At 44.1% G+C, this 22,039-nt stretch overlaps 1 protein-coding gene across 1 annotated transcript in view; it reads left to right on the top strand.

Moving 5' to 3' along the window:
* Positions 1-20,806, top strand: part of dok7a (docking protein 7a) — a gene marked incomplete at both ends in the record, with an annotated part of 49,850 nt that extends 29,044 nt beyond the window's left edge. Inside the window, 8 exons of the mRNA XM_083640086.1 lie at positions 819-1,621; positions 4,355-4,561; positions 7,655-7,703; positions 7,903-8,490; positions 9,367-9,455; positions 10,136-10,205; positions 16,934-17,119; positions 20,670-20,806. Coding sequence (XP_083496212.1) covers positions 819-1,621; positions 4,355-4,561; positions 7,655-7,703; positions 7,903-8,490; positions 9,367-9,455; positions 10,136-10,205; positions 16,934-17,119; positions 20,670-20,806 — 2,129 coding nt within the window. The remainder of the gene's footprint in view (positions 1-818; positions 1,622-4,354; positions 4,562-7,654; positions 7,704-7,902; positions 8,491-9,366; positions 9,456-10,135; positions 10,206-16,933; positions 17,120-20,669) is intronic.
* Positions 20,807-22,039: the final 1,233 nt, after the last annotated feature.

The raw sequence follows: 22,039 nt of genomic DNA, 5'->3' as shown, positions 1-22,039 counted from the left end.
ACCCACTTTTGGGTCATGACCCGCCAGTTGAGAAACACTGCGTATATAGAGAGCCAAAGTGAAATGTCACTTCCTGCTTCAGCACTGTACCAGAGATTTTCATCCGCTATTTATTTTCCCATAGACATTTTGTAAAATGCTTATAAAAAATAGTTTTACTTGTTCAAACCAAACGGTTCAGATATCTTTAGAAACAGGAGAGATCGCATAACATTTCACTCTGACCAAAACGTAAAGAACGGCGAATTTAAAGAAAATATTTTTTTATGTTGTTGTTTTTAGTTTTGGTCATTTTGAAATGTTCTATGGTCTCTCCCGATTCTAAATATATCTGAACCGTTTGGTTTGAACAAGTAAAACTATTTTTATAGGCATTTTACGAAATGTCTATGGGAAAATAAATGGTGGATGAACATCTCTGGTACAGTGCTGAAGCAGGAAGTAGGCGGTCACTTTGCCTCTCTATTGGATTTGCAAACTCTTAATAAACCTAACCCTTAATAAACCCACAGCACCCATTGGAGCATGTACTGTAGTGATCCTTCTTCCCTCAAATGACTGTTAAAATGATACAGAGCCTTTTAATAATGCTGCAGTTCCATTTAAATTACAGTAAGTTTGCAAAGTTGACATTATGCTGGTGATTGATTGTGCTTAGTCTGTGATGAACTCAGAAACAACAGGCGTAATGATGTTATAGTGCTTTGATATATGCTTTATTGACGAAAGACATGTTTTCATTAAAGTTGTAAGAAATTTGATAAACCCCAAAAAGTTGATTAAATTCATCACAGTTTTATTAACCGTGCCCTCTGCAGCCTCGTCCACCTACTGCCCGTCCGCGGGGGGCGATGACCGCAGCATTTCGGGGTCTTCCGACACCTCCGACACCAGCCAATCAGACTGCAGTATCGGCAGCCGGCTGGCCATTTGGACTGAGCCGGCCATTAGCTCCACCCCCTCTGAGAGCATTGGCCAGTCGGGGGCGAAAGTGTCTCCACAGAGCATAGAGAAGCTCTCAGTCAGCCGCCCCGCTGCCAAGGCCCCTCGGCAGCTCCAGGAGATCGGGCGCCAGAGCTCGTCGGACAGCGGCATCGCCACCGCCAGCCATTCCTCCTATTCTGGAAGTTTCTCCTCCTACACGGGCAGCCTGGACATCGCCCCCGCAGAGGAGTTTGGGTCTGTATTCAGCTTGCCTCCCCACTTGGCTCTAGACCTCAGCCCGTGTACCTGCCCCCCTGTTCCGGGACACGAGTACCAGGTGCCCACCTCGCTTAGGTACCTCTATGACTCTCCCAGGAGCCTAATACAGGTAGGAAGTGGGGCTGCCAAAGACAGTGACCCCTCTGCCCCAACCAAGGACGCGGCCGCCCCTCCGTGCCTCACGGCAGAACCATCAGAGCGCGATGAAAGCAGTGCCACGGTGTGTGGGGGTCACTCGGACACTGCTGAAAGACAGCCACCTGCCGAACACTCGCAAGGCCCCTCAGAGGACAGTAAGAATGTCAAGGTGGCAGGCTCGACTGACAGTCACCATCCAGACTCCTGTCAGATCTGCAGCTCTCCCTCATCTGTATCCAAAACCATCGTGACCATCTGTTCAGCCTGCGGTGGATTTAAGGTACAGGGTAATCGCTTATTAGGGTAGTAGCACTATGCGCCCCCGTCTGGCAGCGGCAGGTTACCACTATGTACCCAACTACATTTCCCAGAGACCACTTCCACTGCCCCCCCCCCATAAAATAGGATTTGCTGATTTAACCATGCAATAGCATCAGAAAGGCTAAATAGTAACATAAGGACACACACGCACACACACACACACATAGTCAGGGAATATTATCAGATATTTGGCCAATCTGGGAATAAATTCCTTACCAAGAAATTTCTTCACCATTGTGTTTGTAAAGGTGTCTAATAACACATATTAAAAGATTTAAATTCAACTCCCGGAGGAAAATCCGTGACAGCTGCTGAAAGTTGGGGTACCCGGAACCTTATCTGTGAAAAATTGAAAATGTTTACTTCTGTCTTAAGTAGCTTGTGAGGGGTCAAATAATGGGTTTTTGATGATTCTGAATTGATTGCATGCATTTGTTTTGCACCAAAACCACTCCTTGGTGGAAAAATGGCTACGCCCACTTTTTATGACATATTGCTGGGTGCATCTAAATAAAAAAAAGTAGCTATATTAGTTTATTTATTTGCCATGGTGACTGCTTATTATTTACTGGTAACTGTTGTTGGTGAGTTTGGAGTGGCAGGTGCCAGATATGCTCAAGCCATTTGCAACCTTCTCCTGTGTGGAGATATTCACCACTCAGCAAAATACTGCAAGATTTTTCATCTGATATGTAAGTATTGTCTTTTACAACTGGACATATTTCATGTCACTACATATGCATATATAAATAATATTTAAGAAGTGTACTATCATAAAATTAGCTTTCTTGCTAGATAGCTAGCTAACATTAGGTAACCTGGTTACCTAGCTAACTCCCACTTGTATATACAGTAACACACCCCTAGTGCATCTGATGACCATTTTACTGTACATCAGTGCTATCTGACTGCCTCACGCTAACGTTAGCTAGCTAGCATACAGTTGTTTGTCTTGGTTTCTAGAGGTTTTTTTGCAGTTACTGTATCTGACCCCCTATTTGTATCCCAAAATACAACAGATATTATGTTTTTGAGTATAACTCATTTTCGACCAAAAATGAAGTTCCTGCCCTTTTCCTTTGTATGGCATTACAGTCTAGCAGTATGGACCCAGATGTTAATCCTGCACCTCTGCTCACTTGCTTCATCTGTGATGGTCCAGAAACGCTAGCTCAGAAGCTTGCACAGGCAACTACTAAAGGCTACCGTACTCTGTTGGCATATGCAGAAGCAGTTGAAAATCCTACAATTTTGGAGCGTATGAAGGAGGCACAGAATGTCAGAAGACTGATATACCACAAAGAGTGTAAACGTCTGTCCAGGTCACCATGAAATCAACTCGTGCAGCAGAGGCAGAGAAAGAGTCACCACAGATGAAGAGACAACGCAGTTGCTCTGGGTTCAGTCTATCTACTGCGTGCACATCTACGAGTTCACATTCAGTTCAGCTTCTGTACAAGAATGTATGCATTCTTTGCAACCAAAAAAGCCAGAGACTGCTAGAAAGAAATACAGAGTTCCGGACAACTTAACTGCGGATGGACTGAAGACCAGCTTGCTGAAGACATGGTCGCAAGGAGGATTGGGGCACTGAAGTCATTGGCCGTCTGGATCGGGATCAACGACTTGGTAGCGGAGGAAACCCTGTATCATTTGCGCAGCAAAGTTATTTTTGAGACGGGTGGTCATTACTCCAAGACATGTAGGAAGGAAAACGGATGAGGAGTGAGAGGCTGTTTTCTATGAGCTCTGTGAATGGTTAGACTGGGAACTCGAGCATGGGTGATGATGACACTTGACCAGGTCCACGAAAAGATGCAGCAGTTTGATCAGTCACCAGATAAGAGCCTCTCATATTCAAAGAAGTGGCTAAAGAAGAAGCTCCTAGAAAAGTACCATGACACTCTGTATTTCACATCACAGAACAGAAGGGCAGATGTGCTCAGTTTTAAAGATAAGACCAGCAAAATCCTTAGAGAGCATCATGCTAATGTTGAGTTTGGAGATGAGAAGACTCAGATGATCAAGACTGCACTAAAGTTGATTTGCAATGACATCGCCACTATTGATCTAGATCCAAAGTCATGCCCCACTGCACACAGTATGACTGATATCTCTAGTCAGCTGGCACTTGTTCCTGAGAGCATTCAGGTGTTCTTGAGACCAATAGTGAAGACAAATGAAAGAGTAGCCATTTGGGGGCAGAACTTTATAAAGGCCTATCGGCCTTGGTCAGGGGTATTGCCATAACAGATGGGGCTTGCCATACAACTGGATCATAGATTTGGGTCAAAGTGGATGCTCAACAAGTTACACAGGTTGGGGTACACCGAGTCTTACGCAGAGACACAAAGTTACAAATATTGCTTCCTCAATGACTGGAATGGAGTTGGCATCTCTGATGCTTCTGGCGCTCTTGGTACCATTGTTGAAGAAACTGACGATCAGATAGATGATGAGGCTGAGGTTGACATTGAACTTGAGGATCTCTCAGTTACGATAGCTGGTGAAAGAGAAATGCAGAGTGATGATCAGGTTGTCTCCATGGAGGTTGGGGATACAAGCTCAGTCTGTGCAGTCACTCAGTTTGTTGGAGACAATATAGATTTAAACATTGTTTCTATTTACGGGAACACTCCCTTTCATGCAATGGGTTTGATTAAAGTCACCTCTCTGGTGCCACCTTTGGCAGATGATCAGAACAGGTGTCAACAGGGTGAAGTTGAAAGCACTCGACAAGGCTAAGATCCTGAAAGCAGCTGAAGTGAAGATTCTTCCATTCACCAACAGGAAACTGACAGGGATTAACACCATCACGTTTCTTCCCATCGCTGAGCTCTCTTCCTCCGTGACACAAGACAAACCAGAAACCTCCGGGAGACACACTCTGGACAGCAGGGTGGCTGATCAAAGCCCAAGATCCAGAATTCCAGCACTCCAACTGGAATGACTGGATGAAGAGAATCCATGCAGATGATGCCAAGCGGAGCACACAGGTTGACTTCCTCCCAGTCATCAAGGTGACCCTAATGACCTCGGGATTCTCTTCACCACTCTCAAAGAGTGCATGCGGCTCTCCAGGGACACAGTCACCATAGTGACCTTCGTTATCCCCATCTGGCTCAAGGCAGTATTTTTCTAACAAGCATTTGAGCGAGATATTGAAATAAATAAAGGTACTTTTTAATTTACATGTAAAAGTGGGCGTGGCCATTTTTCCACCAAGGAGTGGTTTTGGTGCAAAACAAATGCTTGCAATTGATTCAGAATCATGAAAAACCCCTAGTTTGACCCCTCACAAGCTACTTAAGGCAGAATTAAACATTTTACATTTTTCACGTATAAGGTTCCGGGTACCCCAACTTTCAGCAGCTGTCACAGGTTTTCCTCCGGGAGTTGAATTTAAATCTTTTTATATGTGTTATTAGACACCTTTACAAAGACATTGGTGAAGAAATTTCTTGGTAAGGAATTTATTCCCAGATTTTCACAATATTACCTGACTAACACACACGCACACAAAAGAGAACCCCCTTGAAAAAGTTTTTTCCCCTCTCCAAAATTTTGCCTAAATTTGGAGCGTTATTTAGCCACCTTCCTGACAAGCTAGCATGACATGGTTGATATGCCTTAGGTCTTGTAGTTTCATATGATAGCAGAGACTTCACTCTGGCTTTAAAAATCAGTCCGCTACAACCTCTGAAAGTAAATTGTCAAAATCGTGATATTTCCTGAATATCGCAATATTTTCGAAAAAATCGACCCAAGCCTACTCCTCAGGGTTAATGTGTATGTAAAAACTGTTGTCTGGATTTTTATTTTTTTTGCAATGCTCTGGCGGACCACCAGGCGAGTGGTCCGCGGACGACAGTTTGGGAACCACTGGTCTAAGTGTTCATTGTTTTCAGGCTGTTGCTTAGGCTGACTGAATTCTGAGTGGTTTTCTGTTTTCTTTCAACAAACCCTGTTAGCAGAAACTGTTTCGCTGTGAGAAATGAGAGGAATGAACACAGTACTTTTCACAACGTCGGTTCCATTATTGCCGGCTTTCTCTCTGCCACTTAAATCCGTTTAAAAAAGGAAGGACGTCCGTCTCTTTGAACAGCGCTCTGTGCTGAAGTGCTCTTGTAGAACTCGTTGGTCATACTGTCTGTAGCAGCTTGTGTGAGCAGAGGCCTTATCGTCAGTGTGTCATTCTGTTCTTCCTGTGCGCTGCCAAGATGACCTTTGTGGTATCGTGCAGGCGATCTCGATGGCGCGCCGCGTTTTGTGTCCGAACATCGAACAATCCCACAACCCATCTGTCCAGCCAGTTGGACATTCAGCAGCCAATTGAGGTCACTGTCATTTCACCCAGAGAAAGTAGACCTTGAGAAAGTAGACCTTGAGAAAGTAGACCTTGAGAGTTGTGACTTGCAGCTTTTCTCTCCTTTTTATTACACCTCCACCTTTTGTTTATTGCGGTGTTGTTCTTGAATATCCACTGGCTTACAAGCATGTAGCTTCCTTTTGATGAGAAATACTCAAACACAACAAGGCATCTAGTTCTGGCACAACACAAATAATGTTGATTTATTGTCGTGTAAAGCTCACAGTGCAGGCCATCCAAGTGTACAGGTATTATAAACTGTAATGTAATGTAATGTAATGTAATGTATTGCTATTATAAACACAACATATTTTTTTCTTTTTTCTTTCTTGTAAAAAAAATGTACTCGTTAAAAAAATGGACATAAAAAATGACATAAAAACATAAAATGAGATTAGCGAGGTAAAAATTCCTCTTCTAGTACCAGTTTCTCCATCTGAGCTCCTAGTATGTAGTACTGTAGCTGTCTTGGTTTTTCTGAAACGTTGGTGCTTCTCTCCTTTTGCTGGTGATCATGGAGTCTTAATGCATGGATGGATGTTAAATGTCTTCTTTGTTCAGACTTTGATTGTTATTGTCTGGCATGTTGCCACAGCTCAAGAGAGGCTTGTTTGATTTTGGAATGCATCGATTTCAGCTGTTTGATTTTGAGATCAATCCAATTTGGCGGCGATATGCAGCATTTGATCAGTCTCACACTGACACATTTTGCCTGAGATCTTCATGTAATTTATGATGACTTCGATCAAAGTAGCCTACACTGTTTGAATACTTTTCTTGTGATTTAAGTCACAAGAAGTCTCTGAAAATGCCGGGCTTGATCTATAATTTCTATAAAAGTTGGAGAAAGTTGGAGAATCTCATTATTTCAACATTCAGATGAAAAGTTTATTGGAGCTCTTTGTCAGTCACTTCAATGAATATTCTAAACATAGAGCTCCACCTACTGGCAGTGCATTTATGAATGAACGAATGAATGCAAGTTTAATTAATGCAAGTGTATTGCTCTTAGATACAATATTTATTCTCTGTCTCACTCCTCTTCTTAGAATATTAAATATGAGTATTATTATTGGCCAGAACAGAAGCTGGTGGAGCAGGCATGAAGCGTATAGCATGGCAGTTAGCCTCAACAGCAGAATGATTATTGTTCACATTTAAGGGTGACTTCAGTCAAAAACATGATGTCCTTTGGAATCTCTTAATGTTATATATAAATACATAAAATACGGTATGTGTTTTTATCATAGATTACCCCATAAATGCAGTATGTGGCAGTGACGTCATCGGTCCCAAACGGTCTAGCTGGTTTGACACAGGGTGTGTAACATATGTTATGGGGGATAAATCTATGTGAAAAAGCAAAGTGGAACAGAGCGATATCTCTTGTGTGATGCAAGCAAGCTCCCAGTCAATTTGACCTCACACCATTAAAAAATAAATTAAGGAAATTTGAAAATGTATAAAGAAACTTACCGTAATTGAGAATGAAGTGTGGGGAGAGTTTAAAGAGTCTGGCCTTGAGGCTGTTTATTTACTGTTATTTATAGTTCAAATCATCCAATTAAGTCTGTTTGCCTAAATAATCTAATTGTTGCATTTGTTTTGTTTATCACCCCACAGGGAGCGCCATACAGCCCTGCTAGCTGCCCAGTGATACCTGCCATACCAGGTAAGTGTGATCAACAGAAATGTGGATTATGCACACTGCACACATTTATTGTTGCAAGACGATTCGCTACAGCAGACACATTTTGCAGATTTGATAGTGTGTAATATCCCAGAGAGAGATGTGCAGTTAGACCGTCGGCCAGAAACCAACGTATGATTGAGAGTTTTGCCTCCAGAACATCACATTTTCAATCCAGCAGATCAAAGTGTTGCAAAATCGCCATGCAGACCCATCACCGCCAGTGAACACAATAAGATGTTTGCAGTGGAGAAAAGTCTGGAGAGAGATGCCTCTCCTGGCCCGGAAAACAGCCATAGCTCAGAGAAGCTGCCGGTGAAGAAGAACGAGGAGACGCCCCTGCCGAAGAAAGGACGAGAAAAATTAGCCAGCCTCTTAGCCGATCTCTTAGGCTATTCCAGCGCAGGTAGGGCGGCGAAGGCAAACCGACTGAACCTGTACGAGTCGATGAGCTCCGCATTCGGACGCGAACTCAGATCCGCACCGGCTGGTACGTGCGCTCCGTCACGCGATCCAAACCCACGGCGGGACGACGGTTCTGTCCTATACGAAAACTGTTTGAAGTGCAGGGGCGAGCGCTGCCACCCGCCCCCGCGGGTCACGCCCGCACAAACCCACCGCAGCACAAGAGGAGTAGAAGAAGAAGAAGAAGAAGCAGCAGCTGCTAAGGAGGAGACGCCACACTGTCAAGTTCACGGGGCGCGGGCTGCGGAGGAGGAGGAGTGTGACTACGAAGACATGAACGGTCACATGGTGGCCGCCGGTGAAGGTAAGAGGCCTCTTCGCCAAAACATCCTCTTCAACCGAACTCACTGACAGCAAAGCAAGCCTCTGCATGGCCTTTTGGTGTTTCCCTCTGATCTCAACTCTGCACCTTTGAAATGGATCATCTCTCTCTTTCTGTTCTCTTTGACTTCCATCAAAAAGGACATACAGTACCTACTTAATGGAGTCTTGAGCTATCTTTTCCATTTTTCACTATTTCACCATTTTCCCCTCTGCAATCTTGATGTTTCCTCTTTGTTTCCCTGTTTCTTGTATTGTTTGTGCAATTGAGCTTTTTAGGGTTGGGAAGAGTACAGGGACTTGTTAAAATCTACTGCAGAATATAAATGATATCCACTACAATATTTAACTGTATCAGTGAAACAGAGAAACACATACCCCCCCACACACCAACCAACCCACCCCCCCCCCCCCCCCCCCCCACACACACACACACACACACACATTTTGTGTGTCTAGATTGGCTTTTGCACCTACACCGAAACATGACATGATGGCTACTAAACTTTCTGCTGTGTCTTCTATTTTTTCACCAAAACACAATGAGTGCTGTAACAACTCCCTGTAGCAGTATCTGTGATTAATACAGCAGCTTATCCACACCAAGCACCAGACAGCAAAGTCACACTATTTCCAATTCGCTAATATCTTGTGGTGTTGGGATGAATGTGTCCCCGGCCCGTCATTTACACCAGGCCACTCGGTTGTTCCCGTCCTTGGATCTGCAGTGAATCATGTGTTTATACGGAGGGACACTTTGACTGCGTTGCTTCACAGAATGGATTAAAATACTGTCACAGAGATAAGACGAGATTTACTTCCTGTATCTAAAGCACACCATATTCTGCTTTACCACCAGACAAAAGGCCAAACAGTAAAGAGGAAAGACACAAAGTTGATCCTGCTTATGCGATCATGGACAGCCGGGCAGCGGAGAAGAACTCTGAGGTAGGCAAAAAAATAAAAACATCTAATCCGCTTTACACTATCAAGTGCTCACACATTTCGGCTGTACAACACATTTTGATCTGTACAACACTGTCACTTTGGGGTCTCGGTTGAGCTGAAACAATTATGGGAAACCTGTCAAGCTTGGGAATGATCTATTATGAAGTCATAATAATAACAGCTCATGTAGTTTTTGCAAACAGCTCACATGTAACAACAGCGTAATGTCTGTATTGGAACAATGTAAAATAAGTTGTTCGCCAAGCATTTCTTACTTCTGATAAGTTCTTGTTCAGTGACTCGAGCGGATTTGGAATAAGCAGTTGTGAATGTCAATGTCATCGTGTGGGTGTGATGTTCACATGCGATCAGAGACTAATTCTGCTCCCAGGCAGCCGGTCACAGTGTACTGTGTAACAGCTTATATTTTCCAATCACATGGAAAGGGGATAAAAAATAGATAAGACAATTTGTCAGTTCAGTTGATATTCATTCGTTGCAGATATCTGATTTTGTGCTGTGTTCATAGTTCTGGTTCACGGTTCTGGTCCCATGTTGTAGAGGAATCCCCCTGTTTGACATGCATACCAATGCACACATCTTATGTAATGAACTTCTGCATTGGGTACGGTCACTCGCTGCTGATTGTAATCAACAGTACTTACTGTATATCTTGGCAGACAGAAGAGAGAGGCAAGTGCGAGCTAATGGGCAGCTGTGGTCACCAGAGGCTCCTCCATGAGACCGAAGGTGAGTGAAGTGCATTCACACACAGAGTTTGAAGGGAGCCGAGCAATCGAGGCGTGCGTCCACGCAGAAAGTCGGCCTCTAGGTCAACTTGAACTATTTGATATTTCGTTGATATTTTGTCGAGTGCTTTGAACAACTTACAACAGCCAGGATCCACGCTCTCTGGAAAGTGAATTATTTTTGATGAGTCAGAAGCATCAATTATTGTTTCAACTTTTACATTGGCATATGACTCCTCGCGTTTGTTACTTCCTTGAGGCTGTGTTGGAACGTATGAGGGGAGTCATACGCCAAAGTAAAAGTTGAAACAATTTATGAACTAAAACGATGGGAAAATAACATAATATAATAATAAACATAATAATATAATAAACACAAAACTACATTTAACAAACGAACAAAACAAAAGGCACGGTGAGGAAGGGAGAGAGATTGAATGGTCTGCATGTCTTCTTACGCCCCGAACGCACTGAAAGCGTCTGATGATTGTGTTTTGAAGTCCACCTGTTGTTTTCAAATGACCGAATGCGCACTAGAAGTGTTATGAGGCGCGTCAAACTGCCTTGACGCCCCCGACTCCGAACTTGTTTCGATTTTGGAGCGTCAAATGAGGAGCCTCTCTCTCTGCGTGTGTCCCTCGCTGTACAGCCACTTTCATCCCCGCCTGTCTCTCACACTCAAATGTCAAGTCAAGTCAAGTCAAGTCAAGTTTATTTGTATAGTCCTAATTCACAAGCATGTCCCAGAGGGCTTTACAGAAAATATGTCTAGCTAATTCTAGCTGACACAACAGTGGCAAATTACAGAATAATGATAACACATTGAACAATTGACAGAGAAATATAGAAAATATAGAAATTTAGGATAGAGCAGAGGAGAGAGCAGGAGAAGGGAGGAGAGCAGGGGGAATGTGAGAGAGTGATGGTCTCCCCAAACAAATCTCACAGTAGTTTAAAATATAGCAAGCATGTAAAATATCATGCAACACTCTGCTACGTGCTAATGTATATGGGCATATACTGACACGCGTCAAATGAGGTGCGTCGATTAACGCTTTCGGTGCGTTCAGAGCTTTAGATATTTTATTACAGAAACTGTATGAAACCCATGACCAAAATAGTCATACATATTGTCATTGTGTTAATTCTAGGAAATCTTGGAATTTTGGAATTCTAGTGAAAATAAATTATTCCTCGTTTTGCTGGGGGGACCCCCTGGAACCCCCTCAAGGACCCCACTTTGAGAACCACTGATATATAGGTCTTAGGTCATGGAGCAAGGGATCCACTCTTGCAGCAGCTTACTTGTACACACTTTTCAAACACGCATTTCTCAAATCTCAACCAATTGCCCTGCGGAGCGCGTCATCATTCAGAAACCACGGCCAAAACGGGGGGAAACAACCCCCCCCCCCAATCCTGGCGTTCTCCTATGTCGCGTGCATGGTCGCGTATGGAAGATGAACAATCCAACTTACTTCCTTGACAGCTAGATCTGCATTTTTCTTCTCTCCAATTCTCAATGGCTTCCTTGTTTTGCTCGGGAGTACAAAACAACTTTAATTGCCGATTTTTTACATTTGTTGTCTGCACAGCCCACCACACAACAGCTTTTAGCTATGTTTAATTCAAGGAAAATGACGCTGGTGTATGGGAGTGAATGGATCGCTTTCCCCCGTGATGGGCGTGACCTATTTCATGCAGTGTCTCTATTAGATGTGTTTCACTCCAGCACAGTGATTGCTCCCTCGGGGCTCAATCTGACATGTTTTCACCTCCATATTACAGCTTCATGTCGGTCTACTGAAATAATAACTGGGAGGTAGAAATCCGACTTGAACACGGCGTTCCCGGGAGACGCCGCTGCCTTCGGACTTGTGTTTTCCTGCCAAACCAGTCGACATTCCCGAGTTCAGGTCACCTCAAACATCTCCCCTTGAGGTCCCCCCCACCCACCCAGCCAGCCAGGCTCACAGCTAACATCTAGATTATCTCTTGTCAGTCGTTTGCATGCCGTGGGGGTAAATAAGAAGAAGAGGGGGTAAAAAGCTTTGTAGTTACTACAAAGCTATGATTCCTTTCATACTGAGTTTGACTCTGTCTCCATCTCACTGATGAGGAGGTTTCAGCACAGGCATCGATAGCTACATCGACGTTGTCACCCCTAGTCTATTTAACATTATATAGCCGAGTAGTAAGCAAACACACAATCAAATGACTGGCACAAACACCTTTCCCATACGAGCTTTCCGTTGTTGTCTTCCCTTATCTTTTTTAAGACAGCAGCAGAGGAACAAATCGGACATCCAACTTTTTGTATTTATTAGTGAAACCAACGACACAGCAACTCTTCGGCATATATCGATATTCATTTAAACCCTTTTTAAAATAGTTTGTTTAAAGTGTTTACGGCTGCTTGTACAGTCTCTTACTATTGACGTATTGATGTATAGCGAGGACTACTGTAAAACGCTCGGCGGGCCTCTAGAGATGCGGGCAGACGCACTGCTACAATAGCAGCCATTATACAAAACACCACAGTACTGCAAGGCCTGGTTGGTGTCTGATGATCAATGAGGTATGGAGCCTCTCAGACGCTGCCAGAGGCTGTGCCCGCTGAGTCTGCCGGAGTCTAATGGCTTCTCAGTGATCGTTTGAGCCTCCCTTGGGCTTGTCCTTCTGAGCAGCGGGTAATGGCTACTGGTGCCATTTAGGAAGAATGAGTCAATACCAGGCGAAAATATTTTGTCCCCAAATGTTATGTATCTCCCATGTTCTACAACATATTATTTACATTGGATATTGTAACATATCTGTAGCAATATGGAGATATATGAAACCATGCCAGGGTTTAGAAATGCATAGTTATTCAAAAATGTCACTATGAAATCCCATAGTCGTGCCCTCTTCCGAGTTCAGCATTTTCCATAGTTTCGTTTTACTTGCTCAAACCAAGCGAGTCAGCTGCTGTGTATTCGGAATCGGACCAAAACTACAAAAGAAAAAGGTGAAAGACGAAAACGTTTCAAACTTTTAGTCAAATGTGTTGTTGTTGGTCAGAGTGAAATGTGTTTGTTTCTAGTTGAGGCAGCCCTCAGCTGTGCAGAGTGAAATGTGTTTGTTTCTAGTTGAGGCAGCCCTCAGCTGTGCAGAGTGAAATGTGTTTGTTTCTAGTTGAGGCAGCCCTCAGCTGTGTGAATGTGTTGTTGTTGGTCAGGGTGAAATGTGTTTGTTTCTAGTTGAGGCAGCCCTCAGCTGTGTGAATGTGTTGTTGTTGGTCAGAGTGAAATGTGTTTGTTTCTAGTTGAGGCAGCCCTCAGCTGTGTGAATGTGTTGTTGTTGGTCAGAGTGAAATGTGTTTGTTTCTAGTTGAGGCAGCCCTCAGCTGTGTGAATGTGTTGTTGTTGGTCAGAGTGAAATGTGTTTGTTTCTAGTTGAGGCAGCCCTCAGCTGTGTGAGTGATGTGTTTGTTTCTAGTTGAGGCAGCCCTCAGCTGTGTGCGATAAGCTGACCTCGAAAGATGAGCGGCGTATGGAAACGCTTCTTGTTGTCTTTATTTTTTTTACTCCCCCTCGGCAAAGTCTGAAGCATGACAGCTGATCCAGGTTTAAAATCGAGATATTCTGTTTAATCTTCAAACAGCAGTTGTTAAAGCAGATATTGACAGACACAAAATACATCATGTTATTTTGGTGTTGTTCGTTTGTTGGTTTGTTTTCCGCTTTTTGCAAGGTGCTGTGCTTAGGGGAATTTCACCATGTGCCCTTTAACCTTCAGTAAAAACAGCACCAGAACACAATTTTTTACAGTGCAAACACTAAGGGGTTATTAAACCAAGCACCAAATTCCAGTCAAATCTGGATAAATCAATAAGGGTCACCCGCCATGCTGCAGGCAACTTTTATTAAGCAAATTGCTCAGACATCCAAAGTGTATTTTGCCTCTGTGTTTTTTGAAGGTCTTAGCTATCTTTGCTGCCATTGCAGATAAAGGTTTTAAAAGAAACAGTTGAAGGTTACATATCATGCCGCTGAGATATGCGCATATTTTATGCAGGTTTTGCCACACTGTATAAATAAGACATGGGGGTCAATGGCACTCACGCAGGTAGCAATGAGTTTGACTCTGCGTCTTTACCCACAGTAGCTTTTAGGTTTATGACAGGTAAAGCTCTCTGGGGCCTTCCTGGTGTCACTGGACACCATCTATGGACGAGGATAAATCACCTGGTCAAAGCACTTTAGGCGTCATTTGCGTGTTTGACAGGAAAGGCTGTTCTGATAAAAACGGCTTGAGCTGATGTTTCTTTCTAGTTTCAGTTCACAGCCATTCTCCGCTGTCTGCACCAGTTGATCAGTTGCCTAGTACGTTTTGTATTGTGCCTGATGTAATACCTCCCACCATCTGTCCTTACACAAATGTATATATATATATATATATATATATTTATATATATATATATACAGTATATATGTATATACTGTATATATGTATATGTATATATATATATATATATATATATATATATATATATATATATATATATATATATATACGGTACATATACGCTGAATTGTCCTATATGACTGTACATGGCTAAATTGTCTTAAAATCTGAATGTCAACATAAATTTGAAATAAAAACAATTGAACGATTCATCTGTCAACGATTCGATTCGATTCCACATCCCGCTGCATCGAGATGCATCTTAAAAATGATTGTGACACCCCTAATTTTGTTGCAATCTTTGTTGCAAATGTTGAAAAAAATGCATCAGCTTATTTGGCATTTGTTTGCTAGGTCTTTCCTGATTTTTCATTTCAACATTTTGTTTCAGTGAATCAGATTTACAGTAAAACCAGGTCGAAACCTGGCATAGCCCCGGTGCATGGTATCGTCACGCATTTTTTCCAAAGGTGGGTTGTATCATTTTAGATAGTTATTGTCATGCTAATGCCTGTGCAAGTGGTCATTTTTCTGATCAGTTTGTTTTTAAGTACTTATTTGACATATAAAAAGGGATGATTGACAGCTGTGGCAGCCAGTCTCAAGCCGTCATCTACAGGCTACAGGCTCTTCACCTTATAGATCTGTTTTAGATAGAGAAGACACTGCTTGGTAAAACAAAAGGAAGACACTGTTGATCTGTCTACCAGACTGTATATCGATGGACCGCAATAAAAAGGACATTGTTTTGAGAAAGCTGCGCGAAGTGGGTTGGGGACTTAAGTAAGTTCAGAAAATAATGTGTTTTATTAGTTACTCCAGCTACGTTATCGTTTATTTTAATACACAATGGTTTTAATGGAAGCAGACTAGCATTAACCGCTTGTCTGTTTTGCCGGTTTTTTGTCGGCTTCATATTACTCTAACCTAACAACCGATAACGATAGCTGGAATAACACAATAATAGACACATATTTTCAGAACTTCCCAGGTTTTCCAACTACCTGCATATGCCAGGAAATGTGTTTTATAATGTTAACTCCCGGGTCTAACCATAACATGGGGCCTACACAAGTGTACACAACAACCAGCCAATAGCTAATCGCTAACGCGTTAGCGTTAGCTTACAGACACTGGAGGTTTTATTTTTGGTATTAAAGCAATAAACGTTTTTATATAGATATCTCAGGGAAGTGCTTTGACTGTGGGGATGTTCGTTCAATCTTCACAAGCTCCTCTCTTAGCTGTTGTAAGGATATACAGAGAAGAGACCAGGCAGGCTGGCTAACATTGTGTAAAACAGAAGGAACACACTGCTTTATCTGTCTACCAGACTGTATATCGATGGACCGCGTTAGCTAGCTAATTAGCCATGTTAGCTGCCTCAGTAGGTAACGTTAGCCTATAGAGAGTATTTATCTGACGTTTATGTTAGCTACTCCTCAAGGAAAATGGAAATGGTTTATGCGATGCGATGTATGTTGAAGCAAGACAACGTTTTAATGTACCTTGAATTTGACAAATTACGGCGGGTCGTGCTCATGCAGATCTAAGCCCTGGCCATCCTAGGCTCAACGCGAGACTCATCAGTCATTCGGATGAGTCTTGCGTTGAGGCTATGGCCATCTGTATTTTTACAAACGCCGAAATATTCCCATACAGCCGACGTTTTTAGATGGGGGAAAGTTCAGGGGGGTCCTTGCGTTCTCCTGCTTTATCACACACATGGTTGTAAACACACAGGGACAGCTCCTCACAGCTCCTCTCTACTGTGCGTCTGGCATGCAGCAAGGGGGAGGGGCCGCGTAAGCTGCATTCTGCAAAGCGACCTGGGCACGTTGTTTTGGGGAAACAGCTGATACCGTGAGGAAGGTATGACGGCAAATCTTAGTGGGGCAGCGGCGCCCTCTAGTGGCCGGCCGCCATTTAATCGCCTAAAACGGTGCATAATTTGTCTTGGCGACATGCGGGAATGTAAGGCCCCTGGTGCATTACCAGCACCGGGGCCAAAAAGTGAGGCACTGGATCCATACATTGAACTCTGCACACAGTTTATAGGCGCAATATAAGATTTTTACTGCCCCATAGTGCAAAATACCCATAAAATATCTGCAGGGGTTGATAGTGTTGTATATCAATGCCAGTGACTCAATAATTACTTAACGACCCTTTACAAGGTATTCTATCCATCTTATGAAAGAAACATCGCTACTCAAACTTATGATGGCCAGCATCAACTGTGCCCTGAGCTTCATTAACATGGCGTTCCTGCTGCCTTGGCAGGGCACGTGTTCCTGTTCCCACCAGAGGTGCCACTTCCTGAGCGGCCCCGGGGGGAAGGGGGCGGGGCCACCTACGTGAATATCCCCGTCAGCCCCACGTCCAAGAAGCAGCTCAACTACATGGAGCTGGAGCTGCAGGAACCGGGCTCGGCCCTCCGAGGGACCGGCACACATCTCCCAGCACAGAGTAAGGACACATCCCAGCCCCATCTGTGGAGAGCATCTCTGAAATAAGAAGTGCTGATAGGGGACCCGTTTTCCATCATGATTATTACCAGTGTTGGGTAGTAACTCAGTAATATAACTTATTACTTATAGGATTTCAGTAATATTATACCAGTTACTTTGTCAAGTAACTCAAGCTACAAATTGAATTTTTTTTTTTTTAAATCAAAGCACATATTTTAAAAAGATACAGTCATTTCCTAATCAAACTGTGTGTTTTTATGCAAATAACCGATGTCATTCTGCTGCTGCTGCTGTTTTGGAAACAATGTTGTCTTTGAAAACTAAACAGCCAAACTATATATGACAATCACTATATCAATCACTATCCTTTATTTAACCAGGTAAAAGTCTGATTGAGATTTAAAAAATCTCTTTTCCAAGAGCAACCTGGCCAAGAGAGCGGCACAAAACCTTGTTACCACAAGAAACACAAACAATACAAAGAGAGAAATACAAACTGGTGTGTAGGTCTGCCTCAAGTGCAATTCAAGAGTTTTAATGAGAAAAGTGATCTTTATTTATCCCCGTGGGGAAATGCATCCTCTGCATTTGACCCATCCTCTACTGGGAACCTTCCTAGAGCTATAGGAGCAGTGGGCAGCCGCAGTGCAGCGCCCGGGGACCAACTCCAGTTCTTTTGCCAGTGCCTTGGTCAGGGGCACTGACAGGAGTATTAACCCTAACATAAATGGTGGGAGGAAGAGAGAGAGAGAGAGAGAGAGAGAGAGAGAGAGAGAGAGACTGATCTGAAATCAAGTAGGGTGTCAATATCAAGCCAGGATGAAAAGAGGCTGGAGATACCTGATTGCTCTGTAATTCTATTTCACTTAGTCAGTTAGGGTAATTGTTCCTCACTTAAAGACAGCTGAGGCCTTGTCATCAGAGACACAGCGGTGGGGTGTAATTGCCAGTGAAGTTGGCTATTAGCGTTATTACCTTCAGGAATATGAGGACCGCTCTGGCTTCGACATGAGAGTGGTTAATAACTAATGTCGGCGAATTTAGTTCACATCCCGGCATGCGCCATCATGAATCTGTCACCTGGGAGGAGGGGTGTCCCGTCTCTGTGGCTGACCGGGAGTCACAGGGGCGTTGACATCACAGCTGTGAATTCACCCGCTGTAATGGGATCATCCTCCTGGGTGTGTGTGTGTGCGTGCGTTGTGAGGAGGCGGCGGCGGCGATGTTGCTTTTCCTACACTTTGCGAGACCGGAGAATCCATAAGTCAAGTCTCGCCACGTCTTCACAGTTCAGACGGTAATGCAGCCGTGTGCATTTCAGTGTCGCACAAGTGAGGTCATTCTCCTGCCGCGACTAAACCTCGACATCTCCTTTCAATTGCTTTTAACACTGGGCAGGATGAGAAACGGTAATGTTAGCAGTGTGCACAACTGATGGACGACTATTCAGTGCGTGCTGAAAATGACAAAGCCTAAAGCACATTATGGGGAAAAGGGATCCGTAATAACTGTCGGGCATCTGCTTTATTTCACACTTATTGTAAATATGCAGATGATACAGCATATGGTAGGGTTTTTAAAACCCCAGAATTCGTCTGTGGAGGGTTTTGAGAGGAAGATACAAGGTTTCGTGAAACGGTGCTCTGATCATTTTCTTGAGGTCAACGTTACGAAAACGAAAGAGACGCGGTCATAGATTTGAGCAAGAAAAAGATAATATTTCCCCCCTCCAAGATTAACGGCCAATCAATTGAACACGTCTCTACTCATAAATATCTCTGTGTTGAAAATCGATGACTGTCTAAAGTTCATTGAATGTGCACGGAACAAATCCAAGAAAGTACAACAGAGGTTATAAAGCCGTTTTTGCAGAGGTTTCTGTCCTTCGGCCTTATCTGCACCTTTGGTAACAATGCGTGTCCAAGATCATGCCAAACTGCAGTGCATGATCAAGACAGCAAGAAGGATCATTGGGCTCGATCAAGTGTCTGCAGCACAGCTGTACGATGACTTTGATCTTGACTGTGTATCTACTGTACAGTAGATTGTTGTGTAGATTGACTAATTTAGATTATGATGTATATTTTATATTGTTGGCACTACTCTATCTTCATCGGGGCATCTGGGTAGTGTAGGTAAAAGCACTCTACCACCACAGAGACCCGGGTTCAATTCCCGGCAGCGGTACTTCCAGCTTGGTCAGGCTCAGCTCCTACAGACACAAGTGGCCGTGTCTGCGGGTGGGAAGCTGGTGGGTCACTGCACTAGCGTCTCCTCTGGTTGGTCGGGGCAGCTGTTCGCGGGGGGGAGGGAACTGGGGTGAAAGTGTGATCCTCCCACGCGCTACGTCCTGCTGGGGAAACCCCTCGCTGTCAGGTGAAAAGAAGCGGCTGGCGACTGCACAAGTATCGGAGGAAGCATGTGCTAGTCTAGTCTCTCATCAGATTAGCAATGGGGGTGGAGCAACGACCAGGACAGCAGGGGGAATTGGCCAAGTACAATTGGCTCCACATACCTTACACAAGGCATTCTTGACATTTGCCCACGTTGGGCTTTTGATTTGAGTGGCTTTGAGAATTACATAATCATAAAAGTCATAAGTCATAAACTCACTAAGTTTGAGCCGTCAATTATTTTTACAACGTCTCTCAAGATTTAGAAAAAATGTTAATCGCCAAATTGACCCGGTTAATGGAGTTTATAACAGGTAGTTCCGACCAAGCAAGGTCAACTAGACCTTTAGAACGTGCTTCAAACCAGCATTGATGACACCTACTGTATGAGTCATAGCCATGCTCAAATGGGGAAAAAAGCCTCATCCTATCCTATAATAAAAATGTCTAGGTGGATGGGCGGACCGGAGGCCGATACCACACCATCCCCCAACTCCACAGACAGAGACCACCCCACACAGACACACATAGCGCCACCTACTGGCAAACACAAAAAGTAGTTTATCTCGACAACCGTTTATCCAATCGACTTCAAACTTGGGGAGTGCACTTAGAGGGACCTGATGGAGTGCAGTGCCGAATTTTTCGGCGTAGCGTCACCTACTGGCGAACACAAAAATTGGTTTATCTCGAGAACCATTCGTCGGGTCGACTTCAAACTCAGGGAGTGCGCTTAGGGGGACCTGACAGAGTTCATTGCCGAATTGCATGCAATTCGGTATAGCGCGACCTACTGGCAAAACAAAAAGTGGTTTATTTGAAGAACCGTTCCTCCGATTGACTTCAAACTTGGGGAGTGTGTTCCTGGGAACCCAAAAGAGTGTAATGCTGAATTTCCTGCAATTCAGCATAGCGCCACCTGCTGGCAACACAAAAAACGGTTTATCTCGAGAACCATTCGTCCAATCGACTTCAAACTGGGGGAGTGTGCTGCTGGGAACCGCCCAGAACACACACAGACCTTACGGACAACACAATACTGGGCCGGAGTGCTAGCAAACTAAATTTGAAGGCCGTGTAGCCATTTCCACAAAATGAATAATTCTGTTGTTAATTGTCCCTGTTAATCAAGGATCTGTGTTTTTATCTTGACAGGGAGGAGCTCCACCAAGTACGCCCAGATTGACATCACGGCCACAGAGACAGCCCACAAAGTGGGCACGCAGCACGCGCTGGGTCGGGAGGAGCGCCTGCACACTCTGGAGCTGCGGAGGAAGGGGGTGCCACAGTAACGTCTATTCATCCCAGCAGGACCGCCCCTGGCCCACAGCAGACCACCACACAAACTGAAGAATCCGCCCACAGCAGACCACCACACAAACTGAAGAATCTGACCACAGCAGACCACCACACAATCTGAAGAATCCGCCCACAGCAGACCACCACACAAACTGAACAATCCGCCCACAGCAGACCACCACACAAACTGAACAATCCGCCCACAGCAGACCACCACACAAACTGATCAATCTGCTAACAGCTGCCACTGCTCCTGAAAAGTCCCCTGAGACCGCTTGTGGGAGTTGACTTCTGTAAATCAATTGTTCCAACGTGGGTCTTTGTGGAAATTACACAGTCAGTTGCCAGAAAATGTCATCTGCCCCCGTGTTGAATTTTCACAGAGTGAGACAAAGTGGCATGAAAATGAGCCCTCGTAAAAAAGAAAGAAAAGAGTTTGGCGCAGGATCAGGAGGAGCGTTTTTAACACTGTGTGGAGTCACAGGCGTCTCATTAAATGGTGTTATGTCAGAAGATGTGTCAGTCCTGAGACCCCCCACAAAGCCCCCGAGCAGAGGCATGTCACAGCTGCCCGGGGAATCCCTAATAAACACTTTTCTTTTAAGAATGAAGAGGGGGTGATGATGGAGGAGAGGGGATAGAGGTGAGTTTTTCACCCTTGTTTATTCCTTAGTGCAGGGGTTCTCAAAGTGCGCCCCCGGGGTCCAATTGCGGCCCTCGGGAACGTTTCTGGTGGCCCGCAATGAGTTAGGTGGCGCAATGCCAGAGTGAAGATACTGGTATCATATGAAACTAGATGGCCTAAGGTATCCAGTGGTTAAATGTTTTTTTCTTTTTCACAGCCAAATGTTGGCAGGCATTGTATGTATGTGTGTGTGTGTGTGTGTGTGTGTGTGTGTGTGTGTGTATGTGTGTGTGTGTGTGTGTGTGTGTGTTAAAACATCTACAAATGGACAAATGGGATTTTCTTGTAGAAAACACAAAATATGTTTCTCACATGATTCACAATTTGTATCACTTTTAGGGCTCTATCCCTAATTGCGTGTCGGGCCGCTGCGCAAACCTCCATATAGGCGTGTTTATGCCCAAAACAGTATTCACACGTGTGAGCGCATGTCCAGTCCACTCCCCTTAAAAGCCACAGTCACGTCTGTGACAGCAGCTTCTTTCTTGCTGCGTGCCGTGCAAGCAGAGGGACAGAGTGAGAGAGAGAGAAAAGAGAGGGG

Source organism: Poromitra crassiceps, assembly GCF_964638095.1.
Source record: "Poromitra crassiceps genome assembly, chromosome: 7".
Taxonomy (NCBI): domain Eukaryota; kingdom Metazoa; phylum Chordata; class Actinopteri; order Beryciformes; family Melamphaidae; genus Poromitra; species Poromitra crassiceps.
Note: the sequence above shows the minus strand (reverse complement) of the source record. Positions and strands in the feature narration are given on the sequence as shown.